Consider the following 26,692-nt stretch of genomic DNA (forward strand, 5'->3'; position numbering starts at 1 on the left):
GTAACAGCGCTCAAGGCAAACGGCGAAATTAGAATTTGCGCCGACTATAAGGGGACAATCAACCGGGCTCTGAGCGCTCATTCATACCCAGTTCCTGCGGTAAGCAGCATTCTTGCGTCCCTGCAAGGCGGGTCGGTGTTCGCTAAACTGGATCTGGCCCAAGCTTACCAGCAGCTACCGGTTGACCCGGAGGCGGCAGAAGCGCAAACGATCGTAACACACAAGGGGGCGTTCCGGGTAGACCGGCTGCAGTTTGGGGTTAGCGTAGCTCCTGGAATTTTTCAGGAGGTGATGGAAAGAACCCTCAAGGGAATACCTGGGGTTTGCCCCTATTTTGACGACGTCCTAATTGCCGGTAGCTCGGAGGACGTCTTGGCAGACCGATTGAAAGCTGTGCTACAGAGGTTTAGGGCTACAGGTCTGAAACTAAAAAGGGAAAAATGCAAGATTGGGGTGAAGGAGACAGAGTTCCTGGGGTTCAGAATCGATGCTCGGGGCATCCACCCAGCTGCATCCAAGGTCAGGGCAATCAAGGAAACCCCAATTCCCAAAAACAAGTCTGAGTTGCAGGCATTCCTGGGCCTCCTCAACTTTTATCATGCATCCCTGCCACACAAGGCAACCATTGCAGAACCGTTACACAGGCTGCTGGACAAGCAGGCACACTGGGACTGGTCACGCACACACATAAACGCGTTCAACTCACTGAAGGACTTGTTAGCAGGCAATGCTACAGTCACACATTTCAGAGAGGACAAGCCAATCTGCATTGCGTGCGATGCATCCCCTTATGGGATTGGGGCAGTCCTCAGCCATTTAGAGGAGGATGGAACCCAGGCCCCCATCGCATACTACTCCCGGACCCTGTCAGCTGCAGAGAGAAATTATGCACAGATAGACAAGGAGGCACTGGCAGTGGTTGCAGGAGTAAAGAAATTTCATGACTACCTTTATGGTAGGGAATTTCTAATATATACTGACCATAAGCCATTGTTAGGGTTGTTTACAACAGAGAAGCAGACACCACAGATCCTGTCACCCCAGATGTTACGTTGGTCCATATTCCTGTCTGCATATTCAGGCAGGCTGGTACACAGGCCGGGCAAAGAGATGGGGCACGCAGATGGCCTCAGCAGACTCCCACTAAGAGATACGGAGCTGGACCCAGCACCGGCTGCCCAAATACTGGCAATACAGGAACTGCCAGAATGCCCCCTCAATGCAAGGGACATAGCCACAGAGACCCCCAAGGACAAGGTTCTGAGCAGGGTACAATCATGGGTGAGCAGTGGGTGGCAGGACAAATCACCAGGGCAAGAGTTCATTGCATACTTCTCCAGAAGTCATGAACTATCCACACACAAGGGATGTCTCTTGTGGGGGAGTAGAGTCATCATCCCCACAAGGCTTAGAGAAAGAGTTCTCCAGTCGTTACACGAGGGCCACCCAGGGATAGTAACAATGAAGGCCCTGGCAAGGAGCTACCTGTGGTGGCCAGGGTTGGACAAGGAGATAGAAGAATTAGTAGCAGGGTGTTACACATGCCAGAGGTCACGGCCAGAACAGCCACATGCACCAGTTCACAAGTGGGAGGAAACATACACCCCATGGTCCAGGGTACACATAGACTATGCGGGGCCATTCCAAGGACACACATTTCTGGTTGCAGTAGACAGCCATTCTAAATGGCTGGAGGTGGTGCCTGTGGGCAACATGACCTCAGCAGGAACCATTCAAGCATTGACGGGGATGTTTGCTACACATGGTCTGCCTGATGTAATTGTGTCAGATAATGGAACACAATTTACCTCCTTGGATTTCCAGGTGTTCCTGAGGACCTTGGGGATTAGGCACGCCACCTCGGCTCCTTTCCACCCTGCCAGTAATGGGTTGGCAGAACGATTCGTGCGGACAACAAAGGATGCCCTCAAGCGCATAGTACAGGGAAATTGGAAGCAAAGACTGGCCACCTTCCTCCTACACCAACATGCAACACCCTGCACTGCCACAGGCAAAAGCCCAGCAGAACTCAGATGGGGCAGACGCCTCATAACAACACTGGACAGGCTTCACCCAGACAGGGTAGCAGCAGACGCCGGGACCCCCAACATCAAAACAAGTTTCCACACGGGGGACCCCGTCTGGGCCAGGAACCATAGCACAGGTCACCCATGGGTGCCAGGGGAGATACTAGAGCAAACAGGACCCCTTTTCTACAAAGTAAGGGTGGAGGGGGGACTCCTTTGGAAGAGGCACCTGGACCAGCTGAGGAAAAGGGCTCCTGAAAGGGTTGTTGAGGACACACTGGGGGCTGAGGAGGAAGAGCCAACACAAACACAAACACCCAGGAGGGCTACCAGAGGGGCACAGTGGCAACCCCACCCCAGGCAGGAGACGGACAGAGAAACCAGGCAGTCACCAGAACCCAGCAGAACACAAAACCCGGGCACCGCAACACACACACACACACACACACACACCACAATTCACCACAACAATCACAACAAGGAAGAGAGTCTAGACACAGCACCAGGAGAACCAGTCCCAAGAAGATCAAGCAGGCCGCACAAGGCTCCAAGCTACCTCGCGGACTATGTGCGTTCTTACGGGGGTGGAGAAGCAACCAAGGGATAACAATTGTACATTTTGTGTATAGTGTACATAAGTGTATATAGTTATGGGAGACTGAATGACAGAGGGTAATTCCTCACTATGGGGGAAGGGGTGTAGTGTATGCTCTTAAAGCATACACGGAATGTTAGCACAGCAGCGGGCTGGACAGCTCCAGGCTATAACCGCTTTGGCGGGAAAGCCTGAATAGAGGTAGTCGTTGACAGCCCCAGGGCATGGTCATCTCTGGCGGGAAGCCAGGGTTTAAATCCATTGGCCACCTGCACTGGCGGGAAGCCCAGGTTTGAATCTATTGGTCACGATTCACCTGGGCAGGTATAAAGAGACGCCAGGTAACCCCTTTGCTTCAGCTTCATTCCTGATCCAATAAAGAAGTACTACCCAGCTCAAGTGTCCGTCTCTCTGTGCGACCACGTGACTTTGCAGAAACCACTTAACAGCCGTGGCAAGAAAGATTGTTAAAGTGGGCAAAACTCACTTGTTTTGCTTAGCAATGGAAATTTTGGGCTCAACTGTGGTCATAGTTGCATATTGTCCATTCCTGAATGTTAAAAAAAAGGGAGATTGATTGCACTTGCGCTTCTCTGCACTGACTAAAACAAAGGAATAATGTGCATGTCAATGAGAATAGAGCTGGAAGGGATCTGGGAGGTCTTGTAGTCCAACCCCTGCTCCAGCAGGAGACCCTATACCAGTGATGGCGAACCTTCTAGAGACCGAGTGCCCAAACTGCAACCCAAAACCCACTTATGTATCGCCAGGTGCCAGGTGGGTGTGGCCAATTGGGTGGGTGTGGCCAATTGGGTGGGCGTGGCCAATTGGGTGGGCATGGCTGAGGTGGTAACGGCAGACTGGGTGGGACTAAAAATTTCAATCAATCAATTCCAACTTTACGATATCTTTTTTTTCCCCACAAGAAGTTGAAATTGATTGATTGGACCTTTTTTTTTTGCACACGGCGGCGGAGGCCTAAAGCGAAAAGGTTTTATAAAACCCAGCTGAAGGGCTAGGACTTGGGCAACGGCGTGCGTGCCCACAGAGAGGGCTCTGCGTGCCACCTGTGGCACCCATGCCATAGGTTCGCCACCCCAGCCCTATTCCATTTCAGACAGGTGACTGTGCCCAGTCTCTCCTTAAAAACCTCCAGTGATGAAGCACCCACAACTTCTGAAGGCAAAAGCTGCTCCACTGGTTAATTGTCCTCACTGTCAGGAAGTTTCTCCTTAATTCCAGGTTGCTTCTCTCCTTGGATTAGTTTCCATTTATAGCATAGCTGTGCTTTGGATCCCATCCGGGTGTTGATATAGTTGACAGAAACTCTTTAGAGCAGCTGCGATCACACAGCTGTCCTCTGCGGCTCCAGTACGTTTCCAGGAAAAAAGATGGAACTGAAGGATGGTGTTATATGTACATCCCCAAGTATTTCAATGCAACTCTTTGCCTTTGGACCCAAAACACTGCACAGTCCTAATGCATAGCTAAAAGGCTCATTTTGTATGTCCATGATGAGGGGGTCTTCTTTGTGCAGAAATTTCAATTATATTGAAAGACTATGTGTCTCTTTAAGCATAGAATTCCAGATCTGCATACCTTCTACTGTAGGAAGGGAAATGGGGTGGGCATTTTATTCCATTTCATCTGTGAAATGTTCAGTTTGCCTGTGGCTTTTAATGAATGAAAACCCCAGAGAATTCTCCACTTAACTAGGTAATAAGGGAAGGAAAGTACAAGTAATCCTCAGCTTAAGACAGCAATTTTGGTTGTGAGTGAAGCAGTTGTTAAGCTGACTGCTTTTATCGCAATCCCAGTTCTCCTAGTTGTGGGTCATTAAGCAATTGCATAGATCATGAACACCAGAATGTGAGGGAAGCCCTGGGAGGTGTATCTTCACCTACTTTTCCCTTGGATCCTCCCCTTATGCTCCAACAGCAAAATCAGATCATATTTATTTTCCCATCTCCTTCTCCCTTTTATTTATTTATTAACTGGATTTCTATGCCGCCCATCTCAGTAATATAGGGTAGCTTACAATATAATAAAAGTTAAAAACTGCAAAAAAAACACCTCAAAACCAATTAAAATTAAAAGTCAAGATGGGCAGTCTGGGGGGGAGGGGTGTTTAAGAATCTCTATGCTGTCAACCAACCCCAATGTAGGGGGCCCCTGTCAGAAGCCCAGGCCAAGCGCCAGAGACAAATTTTTGGATTCTTCCAGAAGGCTAGGAGTGTGCAGATAGATTTCACCTTTGACGGGAGAATATTCCAGAAGGTGGAGGCCACAGCAGAAAAGGTTCATCTCATGGACTCCACCAGCCTAAATTCTTTGACCAATGGGATTCAAAGAAGGCCCCTTCTACTTGAACGAGTAGGGTGGGTTAGTCTCATCAGGGTAAGGCAGTTCCTCAGATACCTCCCTTTTACTTAAGGAGTATTGCAAGACTAAGGAGCAGCGATGTTGATGCTGTATTCATCTAACAATCACAAACTGGGAAAACTTTATTTCCATCCTTACCTCCAGAGCAGAGAGGAAACTAGAAGAGCTTGCTCCAAGAAATGACAGCCTACAGAAATATTCTAACATTTAGCAAAAATGGTAATTTCCACTTAAGACGGTAACACCAAAGAGATCATGCATCACCCAAAAAGTGGGGGGGGGAAACGACAAAAGAGAACCTATAGTAACACTAACAGTAGGAAGCAATAGTTCCTTGCAGAATAAAACAAAATAGTATGAAATTGATAGGTGGACAGATAGATGTCAATATAGACATTTAATTGCCAATTGAGAACTGCCCTCTGTAAAGCAGAAGACATGGTTATCCAATGTTTTATAACTACTTGGAACCATTAATCTCAACTTGTTCCTTTGCTGGTCAGATGGAATTCCATAACCCAGCATAAAGGAAAAGCAGGAAAAGGAAGTTGACATCCTCTTGGTGTTTTTCTTTATGGACAGGAATATGTGAGCGTGGACACTGTAGGAATTGGCAACCCTAGCTGGAAAAATACGTTCATAACAGGCAGCTGTGCATGCGTCTTTGTAACTCAGTTCCTGTAGGGAGCCAATGATTCATAATCCAGAAAAGCTTTTTGCTTAAACAGTTTTGTTTTCAGAGGAAACAAACAAACACTGTGAGGTGACAGTGGTGTTGATGGCAATGTCTCTGCATCCATACTAGGGCCATTTCAATGAAGCAAATGTAGATCATTTGTATCCAGGAAATTACAGCTTCACGCTGTTATCCAGTATCAGATTAATAGAATAATAGTACAGAATAGCACAGACATGTCAAACACAAGGCCCGGGGGCCGGATCCGGCCCGCGAAGTGGTTTCATGTGGCCCGCGAAGCCATCCTGGAAACAGTGAGGGAACGGCCCCCACTGCCTTGGCCCTGGCCCAGAGACCTTCCTTCTGCCAGAGACCCTCAGATCTGTCCCACTCCTGCCCAGGCCCTCATAGGCACCCTTGATGCGAACAATGTAGAGCTGGCCACGCCCACCCAGTAGGCCATACGCACTCTAGCCATGCCCACCCAGTAGGCCACACCCACCCTGGCCATACCCACTTGGCCCCCTGAGGGCAACCGCAATGCTGATGCAGCCCTCAATGAAATTGAGTTTGACACCCCTGGAATAGCAGAATAACAAAGTTGGAAGGGACTTTGGTGGTCTTCTAGTCCAGCCCCCTGATTAGGCAGAAAACCTTGTAACATTTTAGACAAATGGTTGTCCAATCTTTTCTTAAGTACCTTCAGTATTGGAGCACCCACAACTTCTGGAGGCAGGTTGTTCCACTGATTAATTGTTCTAACTGTCAGGAAATTTCCCCTTAGTTCTAGGTTGATTCTCTCCTTAACTATTTTTCATCCATTGCTTCTTTTCCTGACTTCAGATGCTTTGGAGAATAGATTTGACCCTTCTTTCTGGCAATCCCTTAGATATTGGAACACCGCTATCATGTCACCCCTGGTCCTTCAGTTCATTAAACTAGACATACCCAATTCCAGCAACCGTTCTTCATATGTTTGAACCTCCAGTCCCCTAATCAGCTTTGTTGCTCTTCTCTTCACTCTTTCTAGAATCTCAGCCAAATACAATCACATCATCCACCCTAGCTTGTTTCATCTTTTAAGAAGTTTCTTGGAAACAGAAGGCAAAGGCATCAATTTAAAAATACGATGTCAAGGAGTTATATGCATCCACCTGCAAGTTATGTCAAGCTGCCAAGGGCAATATTGATTTATGCACACTATAAAGGAAATGCTATTCGACTTTTCAAAATGGAAAATGACCAGGGGGTGGGGGTAGGAGTGTGGGAGTCAAGGGTTTTGCATGAAATAATAACATAGGAGAGACCATGATTTAAAAAAAATAGAATTTTAAGATGAGCAAGAAGAGTTATTGTGTTAATACATGTTAGAAACTCAAGTATAGTGGCCAATTTTACAGGGTGTTTTGACTATTATTTTGCTGGCTTCATCTACAGAAAACCTTTTAAGATAAGCTCGGCAGCCAATGTACTTGGCTGATCTTGAGCATGAAGAAGGGTAGAGAATTATTTTGCTGAAACAAAAAAGACACTACATATGCCAGGTGTTGTATTTCTAACAGATCAGCCATAAGGAAACTAGAAAGGATTTTTCCCCACTTTTTATTACCAAGATTAATACTCCGGGATCTGAAACATTATTTAATAAGGCAACAGACTCCGTTCAGTTTTGAATTGAAGGTGATTCAATTGAATCTCTTAATTGAGTTTCTAAATCAGATTGTCTGTTCAGATCAAATCATCCAATTGTTTCCAAATCAGTCTATCAATTTGATGGCCTTTTGCCCATGCACAGTAAGTCTTCCTTTTAAACTGAAGCAACTTTCTGATCAAGTTCCAGTCAAATGGGGATTTTACCTTGGCAATCTAAATCAAATTAATATGGGGATCCAAACTTAATTAGCAATACAAATCAGATCACTCTGCCAATTCAAATCAATCTACACAACCCTCTTATTTAGTGATAAATAGATGATAACCTCCTAACTTCATTTTTAAAATTTTGTTTCAAAGGCTATTAAATCTTCTTGCCATTTCATCATGTAGCTTTCCATTTCTTGTTTATTTGCTGTGTGAAAAACATTTCCTTTTGTTTCAAAAATATTATTCAGCTATTCTATTGGAGGAAATCCCATTTTAATAAATATTATGAGAAGAAAAATCTTCATTATCCACCAAGTCTTCCCCCTAATTGCATTTTAATTATATCCAAATTCCTGTCCAAAAATTATAAGCCAAATAAATCTGGCATTCTGCATAAAATTAGTTCTTAATAAAATGACTGAAGTAGATTTGAGACTTTTTTTTCTGTAAAAATGGCAAATATTGGGAACACGTTTTAGTCCCTAATTTCAGAATCCAGCAAGTCACAAAACATTCAGGTAGCATGTATAGCTAAAACACAGCTAAAAGAAATATGCTAGTTATCCATCCATTTAAATTTTAACACCAGAAGAGATAGGATACTGGGAAAAGCAAGAGGCACTGAATGCAGGAATGATCAACAGAGAATCATTTTTTAGAAATAAAAATAAGGTGTTGATATCAAATTTATTTCTGTCATATGCATTCAGAACTAGATTACAGGTAGTCCTCGACTTACAACAGTTCATTTAGTGACCGTTTGAAGTTACAACAGAACTTAAAAAAGTGACTTATGACCATTTTATCACTCCTATGACTGTTACAGCACCCCCATGGTCACGTGGTCAAAGTTCAGATGCTTGGCAACTGGTTCACATTTATGATGGTTGTAGTGTACCGGCATCTCGGGTTGTCCATTCTATTCCATCTTTATCTATAGGGGGTGAGGTGTTACCCCCTGTAGATAGGGCTCGCAACTTGGGCGTCCTCCTTGATTCACAGCTCAATTTTGAAGATCATATAGGAGCTGTGACCAGGGGGGCTTTTGCCCAGGTTCGCCTGGTGCGCCAGTTGTGGCCCTATTTGGACCGGGACGCCTTACGCACAGTCACTCATGCGCTCGTGACCTCTCGGATAGACTACTGCAATGCTCTCTACATGGGGCTGCCCTTGAATACCACTCGGAGGCTCCAGCTGGTGCAGAATGCAGCCGCGCGAGTTGTGATGGGGGTTTCCCGATACTCCCATGTAACACCTCTGCTCTGCAAGCTGCATTGGCTTCCAGTTGTCTTCCGAGTGAGATTCAAGGTGCTGGTGATGACCTATAAAGCCCTAAATGGCATGGGTCCGGGTTATTTACGGGAGCACCTTTTGCCGCCGTTAACCTCCCATCGTCCTGTGCGCTCCCACAGAGAGGGCCTCCTCAGGGTGCCATCGGTCAAGGAATGGTGGACCCCAGGGGGAGAGCATTCTCTGTGGGCGCGCCTGCCCTCTGGAATCAGCTTCCGGTTGAGCTCTGGATGGCTCCCGACCTTCGCTCGTTTCGCCGCGACCTGAAGACTTGGTTGTTTGAACAGGCCAGCCTGGACTGAGGGATTGGATTTTAGTGTTTTTTTAAAAAAAATTAATTTTAGATTGTATTTATTACTTAGGGCTATTGATTTAATCTTATTTTAATTTTTATACCTTGCGTGTTGTTAGCGTTTTAATTGCCCTGTACACCGCCCCAAGTCCTTGGAGAGGGGCGGTATATAAATCTAATAAAATAAAAATAAAATAGTGTCCCAGGGTCGTGTGATCACCTTTTGCGACCTTCTGACAACCAAAGTCAATGGAGAAGCCAGATTTACTTAACAACCATGTTCCTAATTTAACAACTGTAGTGATTCATTTAACAACTGTGCAAGAAAAGTTGTAAAATGGGACAAAACTCACTGAACCAATTTCTCACTTAGCAACATAAATTCTGGGCTTAACTGTGGTCGTAAGTTGATGACTACCTGTAGTTTTTCAGGGGCAATTTTTATTTATTTATCTTATTTATCAATCAATTGTATACAGCTGCCCATCTCACCAAAAGCGACCCTGAGCGGTGTGCAATGAGATAAAATAACAATTTGTTACTGTCCTCATGAAAAGCACACTTTAGTATTCTCCTTTGCTGAAATTCATTGAACCATTTGCCTTTTGATCGTTTGCTCAAGAGGAACTGAGCTACAAAATGCGTTGGGCAGCAATAAATTGTAATGTATATAAATGACTGGTAACAGAAGGTTCTTATCAGCTACTTCTCTATAGAAAGAGATTTAAGGTTGGATGTAATCTCCCAGGAACTCTGCAATCCCCAGGCTGTTTCACTGAAGGTAGAATTATTCGGCACTAGGACCAGGCATTATTATTTTCTCATTGGAATTAATTTACTTTTACTGTACCATTGACTAAGCAAATTAAGTGGGGCTGTGGGGTGGAGGGAAGCACACACACACAAGAGAACTGTAGTATGTTCTGAGTACTGTAGTAGTATTCAGACACAGGTGTTGGAATACCTTTGTGGATCTTAGCACAAGAAACACATTATAGAAAAGAATCAGCCAAGAAAAATGGTTGAATGGTGTCAGAACAAGAACATGGAGAATATAAGATGAAGTCTAAATTTCAATTGATTGCAGAGAGATTTGGTTTCCAATGATTTTCCTATATACAGCTAAAAAAAAGATTTTAATTAGGCAAATGAACATTAGAAACTGAACAATACAAGATGGAATTTGAAATTGAATTACGTGGAAATGATGAAATATAGTTTAAATACATAACCTTTTACTGAAATTTGAAACAGAAGAATAAGTTAAAGCAGACATGTCAAACACAAGGCCCGGGGGCCAGATCCGGTCCGTGAAGTGGTTTCATGCGGCCCGCGAAGCCATCCTGGAAACAGTGAGGGAATGGCCCCCGCTGCCTTGGCCCTGGCCCAGAGACCCTCCTTCTGCCAGAGACCCTCAGATCTGTCCCACTCCTGCCCAGGCCCTCATAGGCACCCTTGATGCGAACGATGTAGAGCTGGCCATGCCCACCCAGTAGGCCATACGCACTCTAGCCACGCCCACCCAGTAGGCCACACCCACCCAGGCCACACCCACCCGGCCCCCTGAGGGCAACCGCAATGCTGATGCGGCCCTCAATGAAATTGAGTTTGACACCGCTGAGTTAAAGGGTGCATTATATAATGGGTTAAGAACTTTGATTACAATATACAGATGGATCAGTAGGAAAATATAGCAATAAAAATAGTACTTATTATACTTATGTACTGCTTCAGTGCTTTACAGTCCTGTCTAAGCAGTTTACAGAGTCAGCATTTTGCCCCCAACAATCTGGGTCCTCATTTTGCCGACTTCAAAAGGATGAGTCAACCTTGAGGCGGTAAGAATCAAATTGCTGGCAGTGGGCCGAATTAGCCTGCAATACTGCATTCTAACCACTGTGCCACCATGGCTCCTATGGGGCTGAAAGGACTGAAATTCACATTATATTATAATTTAAGAGATAATTTTTACAAAATGATAGACACCAGGAAAACATTCTAGAACCTATAGAAGTATTTCAAATTTTGTTGGAAGTGTGGAAAATGTGAAAGGTCATTTTTATCATGCTTGTTAAACACAGCGGAAAATTTTGGATTCAAATACACACAGTGATAGAAAGAATTTTAAAGATTAATATTCAATTAATACAAAAGCTTTTCTTGCTGTGACTAATGGGTAGACAACTAGAAAAGGCTTCAGGATAACCGAAGTGAATATTATATGCACAAAAACGGAAAATTCTAAAATACCCATAGTAGAAGAATGATTAGAAAGTATAAAGAATTACACTGTAAACTTAGAGAAAGGGTAAAATATAAATGCTTTTAATTGCTGTAAAGAAGATTGGAAGACTCTTCTGTATAACTTTTCCTTTCCTTTCCTCCTTCTCTAGTTCTTCTTTATATCGTTCTTTTTTCTCTTTCATTTCTGTTCGTTATTACTTTTTTCCTTTTTGTTTTTTCTTTAAATTTGTGTTGTTTTTACTTTACAAGTAACTTTAATCAATTAATTTACAAGAAAAAAAATGTTGCATTCTGAAAAATAACGTTTTACACATTTTCCCCCAAATCATATAAAATATAAAGTCTCCTTCCAGTCAATCCCAACTTCAGGACATCCTTATATTGTTTTATTGATAGTAAAACAGAGGTGATTTGCCATTAAATTATTCTAATTTAGAGCACAATTATTCCCTGGAGGCCTTTTATTAAAGTAGCAGCCATGGCTAGCTCTGCTTAGCTGCTGGACAATGTCACCTGTGCAAGTTTCATCATAGGTAGAGTAGAAAGACATAGGCACTAGTTCTTAGTCCACTAAAGGTTTTATGACATGATTTTAAGTTCTTAGTTGCATATGTATGAGATTTATTCACCTTGACGTTTGAAAGGAAGGTTAATGTAAATGTGCCCTGAATTCATTTTAGAATTCGTAACTCTACTGAAATGCATCAATTAAAAAAGCTGAGAAAAATACACCATCCTATGACAATCACAGTAGAAGAATGCTAGAATATCTGTCAACTTTGTGCTCCCGGATGGTACTGGATTACAATCCCATAATCCCAGACTTCACGAGATGGTGAGTTTTATAGACAATAATGTCAGAAGCTGAAACTGTATAAAACAGGCCCACCAGTGAGCTCCTTTTGCGCAATTAAAAAATGATATTCAATTGCAAACATTACACTGAAGATGAGTAATACTTTTATTTCATTAAAATATAATGGGAACCTAATTTTGTAAAAGAGTTAGGCTTTTCAATAACTTATTAATATTTACATTTGCAAATGTTGCTTTATAGTTATTATACAAATTCTGAAAAGCTTTAGCGATGGGGAAGATGTACCATATCCTTCCCAACCAAGAGGGGAAAAATAGAATTATTAATAGAATGCACTTATTTCCATTACATCATGGACATTAATCTACTTTACAAAAGCATGTGTTGGTCTAATACTGTCTTCACTGTCATTTCCCAATCCTTGTAAACTACAGCTTGACATCAATAATTCACCGCGCCCTAACTCTAAATGTAGAACGGTTCCAGAACATCCTGAGAAAGGAAGAGATGACTGAAACACCTGCAGATGGGCCTCTTGTAAATAATTCAATCACTATGTGGTTGAATCCTACCCTGTGAGTTCTATTTCAAATCAATGTCAACAACGCCCAGCAGTTTAAGCCCTATTTTGGCTGTTGTGCATTCATGGGAGAATCAGTTCTCTTTCTCCATTCATATCTCACTCGTTAGCTCTGTGGATTTTACTTCTGCCATACCTCTTTCTTGGTGATCAAGAGTTGTGTATTTTTTTTTTCTTCTGGCTTACGGCCACCTGAAAGGAAGGTTTAAGTATTACAGGGATCACTCTTTGGGGAAGTGCTTGTATTCTTAACAAACGAGTACAGAGGCTCAGTAAGGGCTGCATTTCAATGTATTGTTGGTGCTGTAGACCCTCAATCTCCTATGCTATTATTACAGGAAAAGGAGTTCTTGTTCAGTTATCACACAAGATGCTGTTACTTTCCCACTGAAGCGATACCTATTTACTCACATTTGCATGCTTTCAAACTACTAGGTTGGCAGGAGCTGGGGCTCTCACCCTGTCACGCAGCACTTGGGTGTTTCCAGCTGAGAAGCCCAGTGTCTTAACTGCTTAGCACTACATGATGTCATGATGTCTACTGTACATGACCGCAGATACGTCTCTCGACAGTGTTGGCTCAATGGCCTTGAAATAGAGATGAGCACCACTCCCTATAGTTGGCAACGACCTTATCACACAAGATAAGCTGGGGAGGAAGGTTGGTGCATAAGCAGAACAGTGGGGTAACTTTCAAATAATGACAATTGTAATACTGTAAGCTTATTGCTGAGTGAGTGGTATGAACAACAGCTTGCATTCCTATTATTAGAACATATTCTCTCCTTTCACAAATACTCAAGTTTTGCCATTGTAAAATCACCTAATGCAAGATCAGATGTTTCTCTGGGTTGAAGCACCTATTTCACATGCCCAGTGTTGTGCCACAGAAAGCAATATTTTTGTGGCACATAATTCATAACATTAAAACTATTTGATAACATGAATCCACCCCACCAAACTGAACTCCACTCCATGTTCCTTTGTTGTTATTTATATTTAAGTGGGGAGTGCTGAAGATTACTCAGTGTGGAAATCGTACTTTTGGCAAGTTTCTTGTTCTAGTCCATGGAAAGTTAAGTGACAGGAAGAAAAGTACCCCACCTGTGTAAACATTAATACTGAGAATTGCAAAGTGTTCCTATTGTGGAAGAAAAAAAATCCTGGAGAATTCCTGGGGGGAAAAAACCCCAAAAGTTTAGATAGATCATTTAAAACTCATCAGCATTTTCCTTTTTCTTTGAGCTACAACTTGCTTATTTACTCTTTTGTTTCATTATTATTATTATTATTATTTATTTCAGGAGAAAATGATAGTTGCTCAGAGGATTAAAATCCTTGGTTTCAAATTAAGCTAAACTAAGCAGTCAATTCATGAGCTTATTTCTTGTAGGCACGCATTACATAAGGCATCACTTACTCTGGAATACTCCCTGTAAACCAACTAGTGGACGTTTCTTGCAAGCTGTCATGAGAAACGGGGGAAAAAAAATCCCCTAGTGTCTGATCATAATGAATCTTTCAATTAAAAAAAGCTTCAAAATGTTGAAGACAGCTTGATAGAGAAGGAACATGAAGTTTCTTTGCAAATATCACTGTAACCATTGGTACCGCTGATGTTTTCTTTCCTTTTTGGTATCATCAAAGTTTTATCAGTGTGTGAAAACCACTGGATCACTTATTCGTTGAACCAACTTAGCACTTGATGTCCTTGTTTCATTCTTTTCGGCCATATAAAAAACCCTCTTTGTCCATTAGAGGAGAAAAGCATTCTTGCAAGTTGGCCCAGGGAACCACTGTGAAGAATCAGCTTCAAGGTTTACATTTGTAGGAATCCTTTTCCGTCTTGCATCATAAACTTGTAGTAGGCATGATCAGTGCAAAGCTATGGGGCAGTTGCCTGATGTCAGCCATGAAGTCTGTTTGACAGTCTTAGTCCAAAATATCCGTTTCAAATGGAACCAGATGATAGTATGACAAGTTGGTGACATAAGCTGTTGGATCATCAGTGTCCTGCAACTCGGAGGTAAATTCACTAACATTTTCGAACCTAAAAATGGATAAAACAAAGAACTGCCATTCATACCAGGACATATAATAGAGACACAAAAGGAGATACTGGTTGGTCTATATTTGCTATGTTGTAACGCCACCAAGATAATAGCCAGAGGTTGATACTATATATATATATATATATATATATATATATATATAAGTCATTAGCCCAGCCAGAATTTGGGGGATCCACCTGACTGATCAAATTTAGCTGTCATTTCACCTGGGCACAAGCCATAATTTTGCAATCTGCAAGAGTTTCTTCAAATGATGCAATTGATGAATCACAAAGAAATCTTCTACTCTGAGTACATACATTTTAATTTACAGATCATTGTGACAAGGGCTTTATCTGTATGTCAGGAGGCGCCATTTTATTATGAACTTGAGTGAAGAATGAAGGAAGTTAGCTAGAAAGGACTTGAGCAATGAATGATATAACTGAAGCCCAGATGTTCCTATTTCACTCTAAAAACCTTGAGACAGCTGCTTTAAAGGCCTTTATGCTTGGCAGAATGCGATGAAATTTGTAACTTTTTTTTAATCTCTGAAAATAAGGATGGCATTTCTTTGATCATTGACTTTTGCAGCACTGAAATACAAACACTGCACTAGAGACAAGGTTTTATTCCAGGATGAATTTAGCCAAATACAGAAATTCTTGATAATGGTATACCAGCCACACTAACACCTTGGTTACCTTGTTCTGAATGGATCAAGTAACAGCCTTGCAAATGCCCAGGTTGGTATCAGAAACTGGTTACAACATCGCCTGTTGACTTGGACCTGCAGCAGTGGCACCTCCGCAACCAGTTTTTCAGGAAACCTTGATAATATTTTTTTTAACATGGGTTGCTGTATTTTTATAGAACAGTACTTTAAATATTTTCCAAATAAAAACATGTCAGAATGTGTGGGACTGGAAACTGGCCTCTATTTCAATCCTGGACAACTAAGGTTTATACTGTAGGATATAAATTTGTGTGCTCTGCCCCAAATCTCTTTAATGCTTTCCATAAGATTCATGATTCATGTATTTTAGGTATGTTGTTTACTGGATAATGGTTCATTTGCACATTTTCTGACTCACAATATTTATTATGAACTGATTTCATAATCTGAATTTTATCTACCAGTGGATCATTTCAAACTATCACAACTGCAGCAACAATACACTATGATAAAGGCACAAAGGGGAGAGACTGCCACCTACTGAATAAAAAACATCTCTTTCTGAAGGACTCCTATTAAATTTATCTGCTTCCTCCTTAATTAAAAACCAAATGATAGTTATCATTTCCCAAGTTTGAAAGTTTATCCGCGCGGAGAAATATAATCAGTCTTTAGAATCCTGTCTTTAGAAGTACTTCTGCACATTATTATAGTTTGGGATATGTAAAATGATTGCACAAATTGACACAGGAGCTGTTAAAATAACAACATATATACACACAGGTACAAAGATTCGTGAGCCTAGTACTAAGCCACACAACATAACTAACATAATGTTGACCCTTAGTAAGGTGTTTTGTGATTAGACTCGGTTTTTACACTCCAAATATTTAACTCTTGTAAAATTCTGGCAGTGACACATTCATCACCTGCCACCACAAAATTTCCCAGGACTCCTCTGTGATACAACTCTGGCTGTCATTGTGCTATCCGCAAAGATTGTATTGGCAGATCTAGCCGCTAACCTATAAACCCAGCTCCTGGCATGATAAAGATAATCTAGAACAGGGCTCTTCAAACTTGGCAACTTTAAGACTTGTGGACTTCAACTCCCAGAATTCCTCAGCCAGCCCTTTAAGTCCACAAGTCTTAAACTTACCAAGTTTGAAGACCCCTGATCTAGAAGCAGAAAAAAAAATAAGTGCAGGCAACTGCAGCTCCCATTCTGCCCTGGTGACACAATCTCTAATTCCCACGCACAGAAGCCTGGGGGTGGATAGGAAGGAAAAGCCAATTCACTTTAAAAAAAAGCAAAACTAGTGCAACCGGGGGGGGGGGAGCATAACTTAGAAATATCTTTGGAGAAAAAGGGGGGGAGTCTCAAAATGGAGGCCTGTAAGGGTGGAAAGAGGGCTCACTGATACAGGTAGTCCTCGCCTTACGACCACAATCACGCTGAAGATTTATGCTGTTGAGCAAGACATTTTTCGACTTTTCTTGCCACAGTTCTTAAGCGAACCGCTGCGGTCGTTAAGTCAGTAATACGGTTGTTAAGTGAATATGGCTTCCCCCATTGACTTTGCTCATCAGAAAGCCGCAAAGGGGGATCACGTGATCCCGGGACGCCGTGACTGTTGTAAATATGAATCAATTGCCAAACGTCTGGACTTTGATGGGGACGCTGCAAGGCTCGTGTGAAAAATGGTCATAAGTCACTTTTTTCAGTGCCATTGCAACTTTGAATGGTCACTAAATGAACTGTTGTAAGTCGGGGACTACCTGTATTCAAAGACTACTTTGAGCTTAATTGGATGAGCTCCCCGAGTCATGTTAATGGAAAAGACAGGGGGCTGAGCTGCATTAAATGCATTGGCCTCTGATCCTATTTGGACCACAATACAAGGAAGTGGCGATACGCAATCTTCCTCTTCCTTAACAGGAGTTCAATAGTTTGTTTCTCAATTACGCTCAAAAATGGAGGGAGGGAAAAAAAAGACGAGGTGATTTCATATCTAGGGGTGAGGATATATATCCAGGGATCATGATTACTTACAAGTGTTCTGCTGAATCAGCATCCAAGGGCCTTTCTTTGCCGTTTGGTATACTGTGATCAATAACTATCGTTTCAGTATTCGCTAAACAAAATCCATTAGAGCGCATGATTTCTGAAGAAAAAGAAGGGGGAAAGGGAAACGTTACAAACATGAACTAATTCCTAAAAGGTACGTGCTTAAAGGTAAGTACAAGTATCGTATTTCAGGGTGTACGTTATAAGGAATTTACAGGTGATCTCTTGGATCGCGATTAAAATTATCAAGAAATCCCAATTTCCTGATGCTGACTCAAAAGTAAGTTCTACTGATATAGAACTGCAGCTTAACTTCCAAGGAAGACAATAACGTGGCCTTTCTTTACATTTTTTTAAAAAAATAATCCTTGAAAATATAATCATCATACAGACAAGGATGAAGGAGAGAGGAGAAGCTACTGTACTTCTGATCCTTGCTTATATAGTTTGATGAAAAGCAACACTGGAGCTGGCAGCATTCCTGAAGCCTGCAAGATACTGGGTAGCATGTGCCTTGAGGTTGGAAGTTGCTACAAAAAAATAGGCAGGGGCTTTTCATACTATTAATACTATTCATACTATTTTCATACTATTAGGGACGCGGTGGCTCAGTGGGTTAGGACGCTGAGCTTGTCGATCAGAAGGTCGGCAGTTTGGCGGGTCAAATCCAGAGTGCTGCATAATAGAGTGAGCGCCAGTTACTCGTCCCAGCTTCTGCCAACCTAGCAGTTCGAAAGCACGTAAAAATGCAAGTAGAAAAATACGGACCACTACAGTGGGAAGGTAACAGCCTTTGGCATCTAGTCATGCCGGCCACATGACCACGGAGACGTCCTCGGACAAGTGCTGGCTCTTCGGCTTTGAAACGGAGATGAGCACCGGCCCCTAGAGTTGGAAATGACTAGCACGCATGTGCAGGGGAACCTTTACCTTTCATACTATTGCAAGAAGATATTAAATTGATCTCTTCTAAAGTGAGGTTTGGCAATGATGAAAAACAATAGCAGGAATGCATAAACGCTGCTTGGAAGGCCTCGTGTAGCCTACAGGACAAATATTGTGCCGATCTGTTCTGAAGTTACTTGTGCCTCCATAAGATACAAGGAGTGTCTTTGGGAGTGACATAATGTCTGAAACACTGAGGGGAATTTGCCAGAGTTTCTCTTATATGAGCTGGATTATCAAGGTTGAGAGAAAAAACCACTATTCATACCTCCAGGAATCAAGAGATCACTCTCTGCAATTTCAATATGTGATTGAATTATTAATTAAATAAATGTTAAAATGACACTTTATTAGCATTTGAGCATACACAGAACAAGCATGTTATTTTTCCCATGTTCAGTTTGAAACGTTATATAGTATTAAACTCCATCTTGAATGTTTTTCCAAGTTCCAAAATAATTTTCTAAAAGTATGATAAATATTAATCCAGAATAGGATAGGATAGGATAGGATAGGATAGGATAGGATAGGATAGGATAGGATAGGATAGGATAGGATAGGATAGGATAGGATAGGATAGGATAACAGAGTTGGAAGGGACCTTGGAGGTCTTCTAGTCCAATCCCCTGCACAGGCAGGAAACCCTATACCATTTCAGACAAATGGTTCTCCAATCTTTTCTTAAAAACTTCCAGTGTTGGAGCATTCACAAAATCTGGATACAAGTTTGTTATGTATTAGGCTTAAAGGAACACCTAAAGCATTTGTATAAGAGTCACCACCAGGAGGCATTGAACTGTAACTGTTTTGGCGGGAAGCAGTTTCGGCGGGAAACAGAGGTTCAATCCGATTGGTTGGCTGTGTACCTGGCCAGGTACTGGCCAGGTATATAAAGAGTGCAGGTAACCCCTATTCCCCAGTACGGTCACTTCCACCTAATAAAGAGCTGTTATGCTGTACTCATCGGCCTGGCGTCCTTCCTACTCTCCAGAACCCACTACACAATAAAGTTGTTCCACTGGTTATTTGTTCTGTCAGGCAATTTATTCTTAGTTTTAGGTTGCTTCTCTCCTTGATTAGCTTCCATCCTTTGCTTCTTGTCCTGCCCTCAATCCAGAATCCAGAATACATGTATTCCTTAATAATTTCCAAATCCCATTATATACACACACAGTGCATAGGCATGCACACACACATACACACACCCATGCTCTTTTTTTTTGGAATTATGGCCAGGTGCTCCACCAAAGTTTTCCCATTCTATAACCTTTTCTGTGATTCTTTAGGCTCTTTATGACTTTTTTAATTTTAATGGTTTTGTCTTGGGGAGCAACAATCAGAGAGCATCAGCTTTCAATTGGTAGGAGAGGCTAAAGTTCTCCTGATCTGAACAAAATTTTACCAAGTAATATCTGCCTTGAGGAACTGTTTTCCAATGGAAAAAGAACACAGAAAGAGCTCCTGTATCTTACATGACAGGGTTTTGTACAAAAACGATAGAGATTTCATCTAATTATAGAAAAAAACTTACATAATCAGAAATGTTTCCCCGTGAACCCTGAAGTTTTTGCTATTTCTGGATGAACTGGGTATGTAAGGCGTATCTAAACTTTCTTTATGTATTCTTCCTATCTAATGCTTAAGCGTGTAGGTGACTTTCTTGTTTTTGTTCTGCATTTAGTAAAACAAATTTATTGTTAGCCTTGTATCCGTTCCAATTTAGTTTCCTCTATTCCCCACCCCAGGAAATGCTGTTAAACATGATTGATTGCAAGAAGGAAAGAAAAGCAAAGTTGTATCCTTGTTCTTGTTCTTTCCTTTTCATCCTGGAGAGGGACTGTTGGGAACAGGTTTTTCTTTACTGAACTTAAAATTATGTCCTTATGTCCTTTTCGCTCTTTGGATGATGCAAGTGGCCCGAACAAACAAGCTAAACACATCCCAAGTGAAATGTGACCAGAAGGCCTTTTCTTTTCTTGTTCTCCCTAACCCTTTCTTTTGTAAAATTAAATACTATCTTGTTCCATAGCATCTATTCTAGCAAACTCTACCAGATATTGTTTACCCTGTGAGATTCTGAATTCAACAGATCAAGAGAGACTAAAGGAATTTGTTTGATTTCTCCATTCATTTCCCCAAAAAACAAAACCCCCCAAAACAACAACAAAAAGGAAAATCTTACATGTGTATGCCTTAAATACTACGCAAAGCATGCCTAGTGCGCCAGTTGAGCCCCTTTTTGGACTGAGATGTCCTATGCACGGTTACCCATGCCCTCGTCACTTCTCGCCTGGATTACTGCAATGCTCTTTACATGAGGCTGCCCTTGAAGAGCACCCGGAGGCTTCAACTGGTGCAAAATGCGGCTGCGCGGGTGCTTATGGGAGTATCTCGGTACTCCCATGTTACACCACTCCTGCACGAGCTGCATTGGCTTCCGGTTACCCTCCGAGTGCGATTCAAGGTGCTGGTAATAACCTTTAAAGCCCTGCATGGCTTAGGCCCGGAGTACTTGCGAGAATACCTGCTGCCATTGTCAACCTCCCATCGCCCGGTTCGCTCCCACAGTCGGCCTCCTTAGGGTTCCGTCGGCCAGGCAATGCTGGCTGGCGACCCCCAGGGGGAGAGCCTTCTCTAGTGGGTGTGCCGACCTTCTGGAATGAGTTGCCTCCGGAGCTGCGGACAGCCCATGACCTTCGGTCCTTCCGCCCTGACCTGAAGACCTGGTTGTTCCAACAAGCGGGCCTGGACTGACTACGATTTTTAATTAGGCTTTTACTGGGTTAAATTGTTTTGTAATTTTGTATTTATTGTTTAATTCTCTTTTAAATTTTTTACTCTATGTTTTTTAATTTTTATTGTTGTGAGCCGCCCTGAGTCCTCAGGGAGAAGGGCGGCATATAAATTTAATAAAATGAAAATGAAAATGAATGAATATATTTATATTTTATTCTTTCTATTCTGCAATAACCAAGGACACGTCATTTCCCTTTATGCACGAACATAAAAACACCATTCAATACCACGTTTCAGCTCACAAAGTGCTTCTCAGCCTTCCCAGCCTAGCAACCCTCCAGACAGGAGGAATTTATTTCTCAAAAGGAATTTATTTCTCAGAAGACTCCACAATGGTCACAACTGCTAAGAATTCTAGATGGTGAACTCAACGTGCAACTGGAAGCTGCCCAAATCAGGAATGTTGTATTAGGCTGGTGTGAGCCTTGTGGGGATGGTACTCAATTATTCAGTCACTTCCAACTCTTCATAACCTAAAAGACATCACTTTTGAAAGATTGTTCAAAAGATTGTGTTTTCTTACTTTATTTTATAGATATTTGAAAATATAACAAGGGGAAAAAAAGAGGCAAAAGGAATAAAAGCAGGAAAGTAACAGAAAAGAGATTTACAAGCTGTATAAAACTGAGTAAGAGTTAACATTAGATTAGTACTACATATAAAGGTGACTTTTAAAATCAATTTAGCACTTTAAAACCATTCTGAAAATGAAATCAATATTCAGTAGCAAAATAAGGCAGTCAATAGGATAAAAATCATTGCCCGAATAAATAATTAATGGGAATTTATGTGTAATCGGAGAAAGCCTGCCCATATTATAATGAACAAAGCTTTGTTTTAACAGAAACCCAACCTTTGGATGTGGCAGAAGTTTATATGCACAATAATAATCTATAAATAGTTTCCAGTTTAAATTAAATTCAGTACGGGATTACTAACTGCTTTTATGAGTTCCTGCAAGCTCATGCTTGTGTTATTAGTGATAAAATCTAGCCATCTTCGCTTCTATCAGCCACTTTTTCTTTTGTCTATGATCTTCCAAACATTGCAAGATTTTAAATTGTTTGGCTGGCATTTCAGAAACTCCTGCACAACATTTTCTAGAGCACATTGATCCTTACTTTCACAAACATCTGGCTGTAGTTCTGCAAACAAACCTTTGTGTGCGTACATAGATGTATCTCGTTTCTTCTTGCTCTTTTCTGGAACTCAGCAATTAGATGGGCACATTTTTCTATGTCTGAACTGCCCTATGTGTGCAACTATACAGATAATGAATTCTATGGGCATTTATCCCTAGGAATACGTGTGTAGAACTGCAGCCTACGTGAGATATGACTGATTCCACCTCACTCAGGGAAATGTTTCCCTAAGCAAAAATCTGAATCATATTTCACCTGTACAAAACTGTCAATTTCTTCAAACTGGGAGATCGACATTAACGAAATGTAACATCATTTCAGCTTCCAAGATGTTTATGTGTGTAGTTTAGTTTTTTATATCTTAACAACAGATCTCAATAATTAAGGCTGTAGTGGTAAAAGAATGTTCAGAGAAGGAGCAAGTCTAACTTCAGTTGGTTCGCCTAATGAATAATCCAAAATCTATTCTGGAGATTCTCAACCTTCTTTTTTGTGCAGATCACTACCTCGCCATCCAAAGCTTTTGCAGACAAAAACTTAATCCAGCAGTTACTAACATCCCATAATGTCTATGGGAAGCCAAAATGAAAGATAAATTGATTCGGCAAGGGGGGGATGTAAGCATAAAAGCAGTTAAATTTTGTAAGATTGTAAAACCTCAGGAGATTGAATAATTTTGTAGGACTGAGTATAAAAAATACCACAAGTATCCTATTTCCCCCCCCCCCGGTTCATACTGAGTTTATATTGAGACAAATCACGATTGATTATTACCTAATGCAGCTTTAAGCAAACCACTAAACCTTACCAGATATTTTAACTGGGCTCTGGAAGCTTGGTTCTATTTTATGGACGTTGTCATTTTTTAACACTTGATCTAAAGGAGACCTTTCGAAAAAGGTGAGGACAACTTCGGATCTGGAATACTGAAATAAAATTAACAAAGACAATTATAATCATGGGAGGAAATAGCATTTGAGGCATACTTTATGGGCCAAACGAGAAGCCCTTTGTTCAATCCTTAGCACTTGGCAGGTAGGATCAAGAAAAATTTCTGCCCGATACCCAACTTTCTCAGACTTGATGCCCTTCCCTACTAGCTGGGAACTCTGCAAGTTCTGGTTCCAACAGGTCTACAGATTGTGGAAGTTTGAAGTGGATAATGAGTTTGACAGAAAGTGAACCATCTATAGATCTGCACAGTGTACCATATGCAACAAGTAAGATGTACTGCTAAAATTCAGCAGTAAGCAGTAAGCTATAAAGGTAAAGGTAAAGGTTCCCCCGCACATGCATGCTAGTTGTTTCCGACTCTAGGGGCCATTGCTCATCTCCGTTTCAAAGCTGAAGAGCCAGCGTTTGTCCGAGGACGTCTCTGTGGTCATGTGGCCAGCATGACTAGACGCCAAAGGCGCACGGAACGCTGTTACCTTCCCACCGTAGTGGTCCCTATTTTTCTACTTGCATTTTTACGTGCTTTCAAACTGCTAGGTGGGCAGAAGCTGGGACAAGTAACAGGCGCTCACTCTGCTACGTGGCACTCGGGATTCGACCCGCCAAACTGCTGACCTTCTGATCGACAAGCTCAGCATCCCAACCCACTGAGCCACCGCGTCCCTTTAGCTTTACAGTAAGCTATAGCAGTAAGCTATTGATGTGGCTTTTCGATTATTTTTACTTGTGGCAGAAAACAAACAAAAAAGTTACTTACGTGTTTTTACCCACCTAGAATACGTACACTCACAAACCACAAACAGTCAAGAATATTAAAATTCTTAACCAACCCACACTGCAGACATCTTTTCCTGATTACCCCAATATGGCCTTTGGATATTCCCTTAAAAAGTGTGATACTTGGCCTCTCCTTAAGGGAAGACTGCCTGCCTCTTAGCTATATATATAACCTAATGGTCTGGTCTTTTCTATCAGGAGGACTTTCAACTACAGCAAATACTTTACAAGCTATCCCTGTTTAATGATCACTAGTTCAGCAACTGTTTGAACTTATAACAGCACTGATGAATGAGTGGTAATTACGACCAGTCTCTAAACTTACAGCCTGCTGCAGCATCTTCACAATCATGTGATTGCAGCTCAGGTGCTTGGCAACTGGCATGCATTTACAATGTTTGCAGCATCCTAAGGTCACAAGACTGCGATTCGTTAGCTTCCTTACTGGTTTACCACAAGCAAAGTCAATGGGAAAATCAGCAGGAAGTCGGAAGTCATAGTCACATGAAGTCTTTGCTTAAGGACCGGTGCAGTCCTTGCTTAATGTTTGCAACTGGCACTGCTAGAACTGCTCTTGGGTGGTTTTTCAACTCATGACCACATCACTTAACAACAGCTTCTGGTTCCAATTAGCATTGTTATGTGAGGATTACCTGCACTGGATCATGCCTTGCACGTGTAGCAGCCCCAATTCTTTAAAATAACATGAGAAATATAAACTCTGAAAAATTTCTCTAATTGGCTCATAATACACTTTCTTTTTTCTAGTAGTTCATTTACTGAAAATATCTTGTATTCCAGGAATTTATTCCTTCTAGATTACAGCTGTATGGCACATTCGTTCTCAGGGGTATTGCCTAGCCCACTTGTGCTAAAAAAGAAGAAGAAAAGAAAGCACAAAAAGGCAGTTGTATAAAAAAAAAGTTAGACAACAAATCTGTGCCCATCACAGATATTAATCATTTTAGCAGTAATTAACTACTTCCGTCTTTTCCTCATTCTGGATGAAAAAAAAATCCTCAAACATTACCCTAAGCAGAAATGTTCCTGCTATAGGAATCTCCACATCCCTCATAGGAAAAATATAAATGGGATGTTCAAGGCTATGATTCAATCAAAGCTTCCTTGGACAAACTTCATTAAACTCAAGGACACTCAACGCCCAACTCTATTACATTGAATTAATTGCTCATAGCTTCACTTTCTGATATTTCTCATACATGCAGGGTAGGTTTGGTATGTAGGATGTCAAAATATGCACTAAGTTTATCGGTCTGGCCCCCACACCAATAAACTATCTCAATAGCGCAGCTAGGAACATTATTTTAAAATGGAACTAATGGGTTTTTTCTCTGTAGTTATCCTTGTTTAGAGGGCAATTCTGATTCCTTCCAAAATTACCCACAGAATTCAAAGGACAAGTAGAACTGGGATGTGCAGCTTGTCCAGCTTAGCCCTTACTTCAAAATAGATGTTTTATACAATACAAACTAGGGTCTCCTGTGTACCTTCAATTCAAAGGGATGGAGTGAAGTGGTATAGCTCATGAAAAATAAAGTGCCTTAATACTGCAGCTAAAGCCTTTGTTTTACCTCAACTGCTTCAGCTTCACTCTGATGGAAATGGCTTCTCTGAAAGTGTAAAAGAATGCAGAAAGAGAGCAAGAGAGCTGCTGGAAGGCAGCTGTTCTCCTGCTTTGTAAGGCTGTATGAAGAGCCGTTTCATCTCTCATGTGGTGAGGAAGTAGAACTGAATCCTCTAGCCACACAGTTTGAGGCTATAGGCCAGAAAAGCTGTGCTAGAGAAATCATTTCACTTTGTTTGCTTTGTGATATTCTGATCCCTGGAAAAGCGCAATAGAGGGAAGATGCCAAGTGAAGGTCCTTCAGAAAGATATGAAGGAAGACAGAGAGGAAGATCAAGATGTAAAAATCTTCTGAGAGAAAAGGTTTGAGATCTCCATCCTTCTGCCACTAAGGCCCATTTTAAAGTTTACACTACAGTTTTAGCATTAGCCTGCAATCTTGGCTAAAATGCAGCCATCTGTGGCTCTCTCCCAACCATGACTGGATAATTCTTAGGACTAAACTTAGTAGACATTTTAAAATTTCTTCACCGGTTTGCCCATGTCTCCCAGGTAACAAAAAACGAACAACTGAAAAATCAACATTGACTAAACTTTCACTGAAGTTTAGCATTTCCCCTACTTACCTTCCAAGGCATATTTATAATATTCTTGAGGAGTTTCTCTACCTCATTCAGCCTGGCTTCTATATCATGGGACTCTTTAATTGTAATTAAGCCTAGGAAAGAAAGAAAAAAAATCTTTAAGGAAGTTTTCTGAGGGAAAGCTACATTTTATTCTTAATTATACACATTCCAACCTGTATTTCATATTCTCAATATATGGGAATATAACTTCAGTGTGTAAGAATGAATGAGACAAAATAATCCCAATTTGCACATATAACAGACATGTGAATAACAAAACTTATCCATATGCTTTAACGCAGGGGT

General features: G+C 41.5%; 1 protein-coding gene across 2 annotated transcripts in view; it reads right to left on the bottom strand.

The window, feature by feature from the left end:
• Window positions 1–26,692, bottom strand: part of PXDC1 (PX domain containing 1) — a 48,985-nt gene that overhangs the window by 6,554 nt on the left and 15,739 nt on the right. Inside the window, exons 2-5 of one of the 2 annotated variants that reach the window (XM_081323704.1) lie at window positions 26,387–26,478; window positions 23,253–23,370; window positions 17,547–17,658; window positions 12,313–14,816 (exon numbers count right to left, since the gene is read on the bottom strand). In XM_081323704.1, the coding sequence (XP_081179830.1) occupies window positions 14,699–14,816; window positions 17,547–17,658; window positions 23,253–23,370; window positions 26,387–26,478 (440 nt within the window). In that variant the 3' untranslated portion in view covers window positions 12,313–14,698. Of the gene's footprint in view, window positions 1–12,312; window positions 14,817–17,546; window positions 17,659–23,252; window positions 23,371–26,386; window positions 26,479–26,692 lie in introns of those variants that run through there. The other variant, XM_081323705.1, reaches the window with a different exon arrangement.

This window comes from Vipera berus (genome assembly GCF_964194415.1).
Source record: "Vipera berus genome assembly, chromosome: 3".
Classification (NCBI taxonomy): domain Eukaryota; kingdom Metazoa; phylum Chordata; class Lepidosauria; order Squamata; family Viperidae; genus Vipera; species Vipera berus.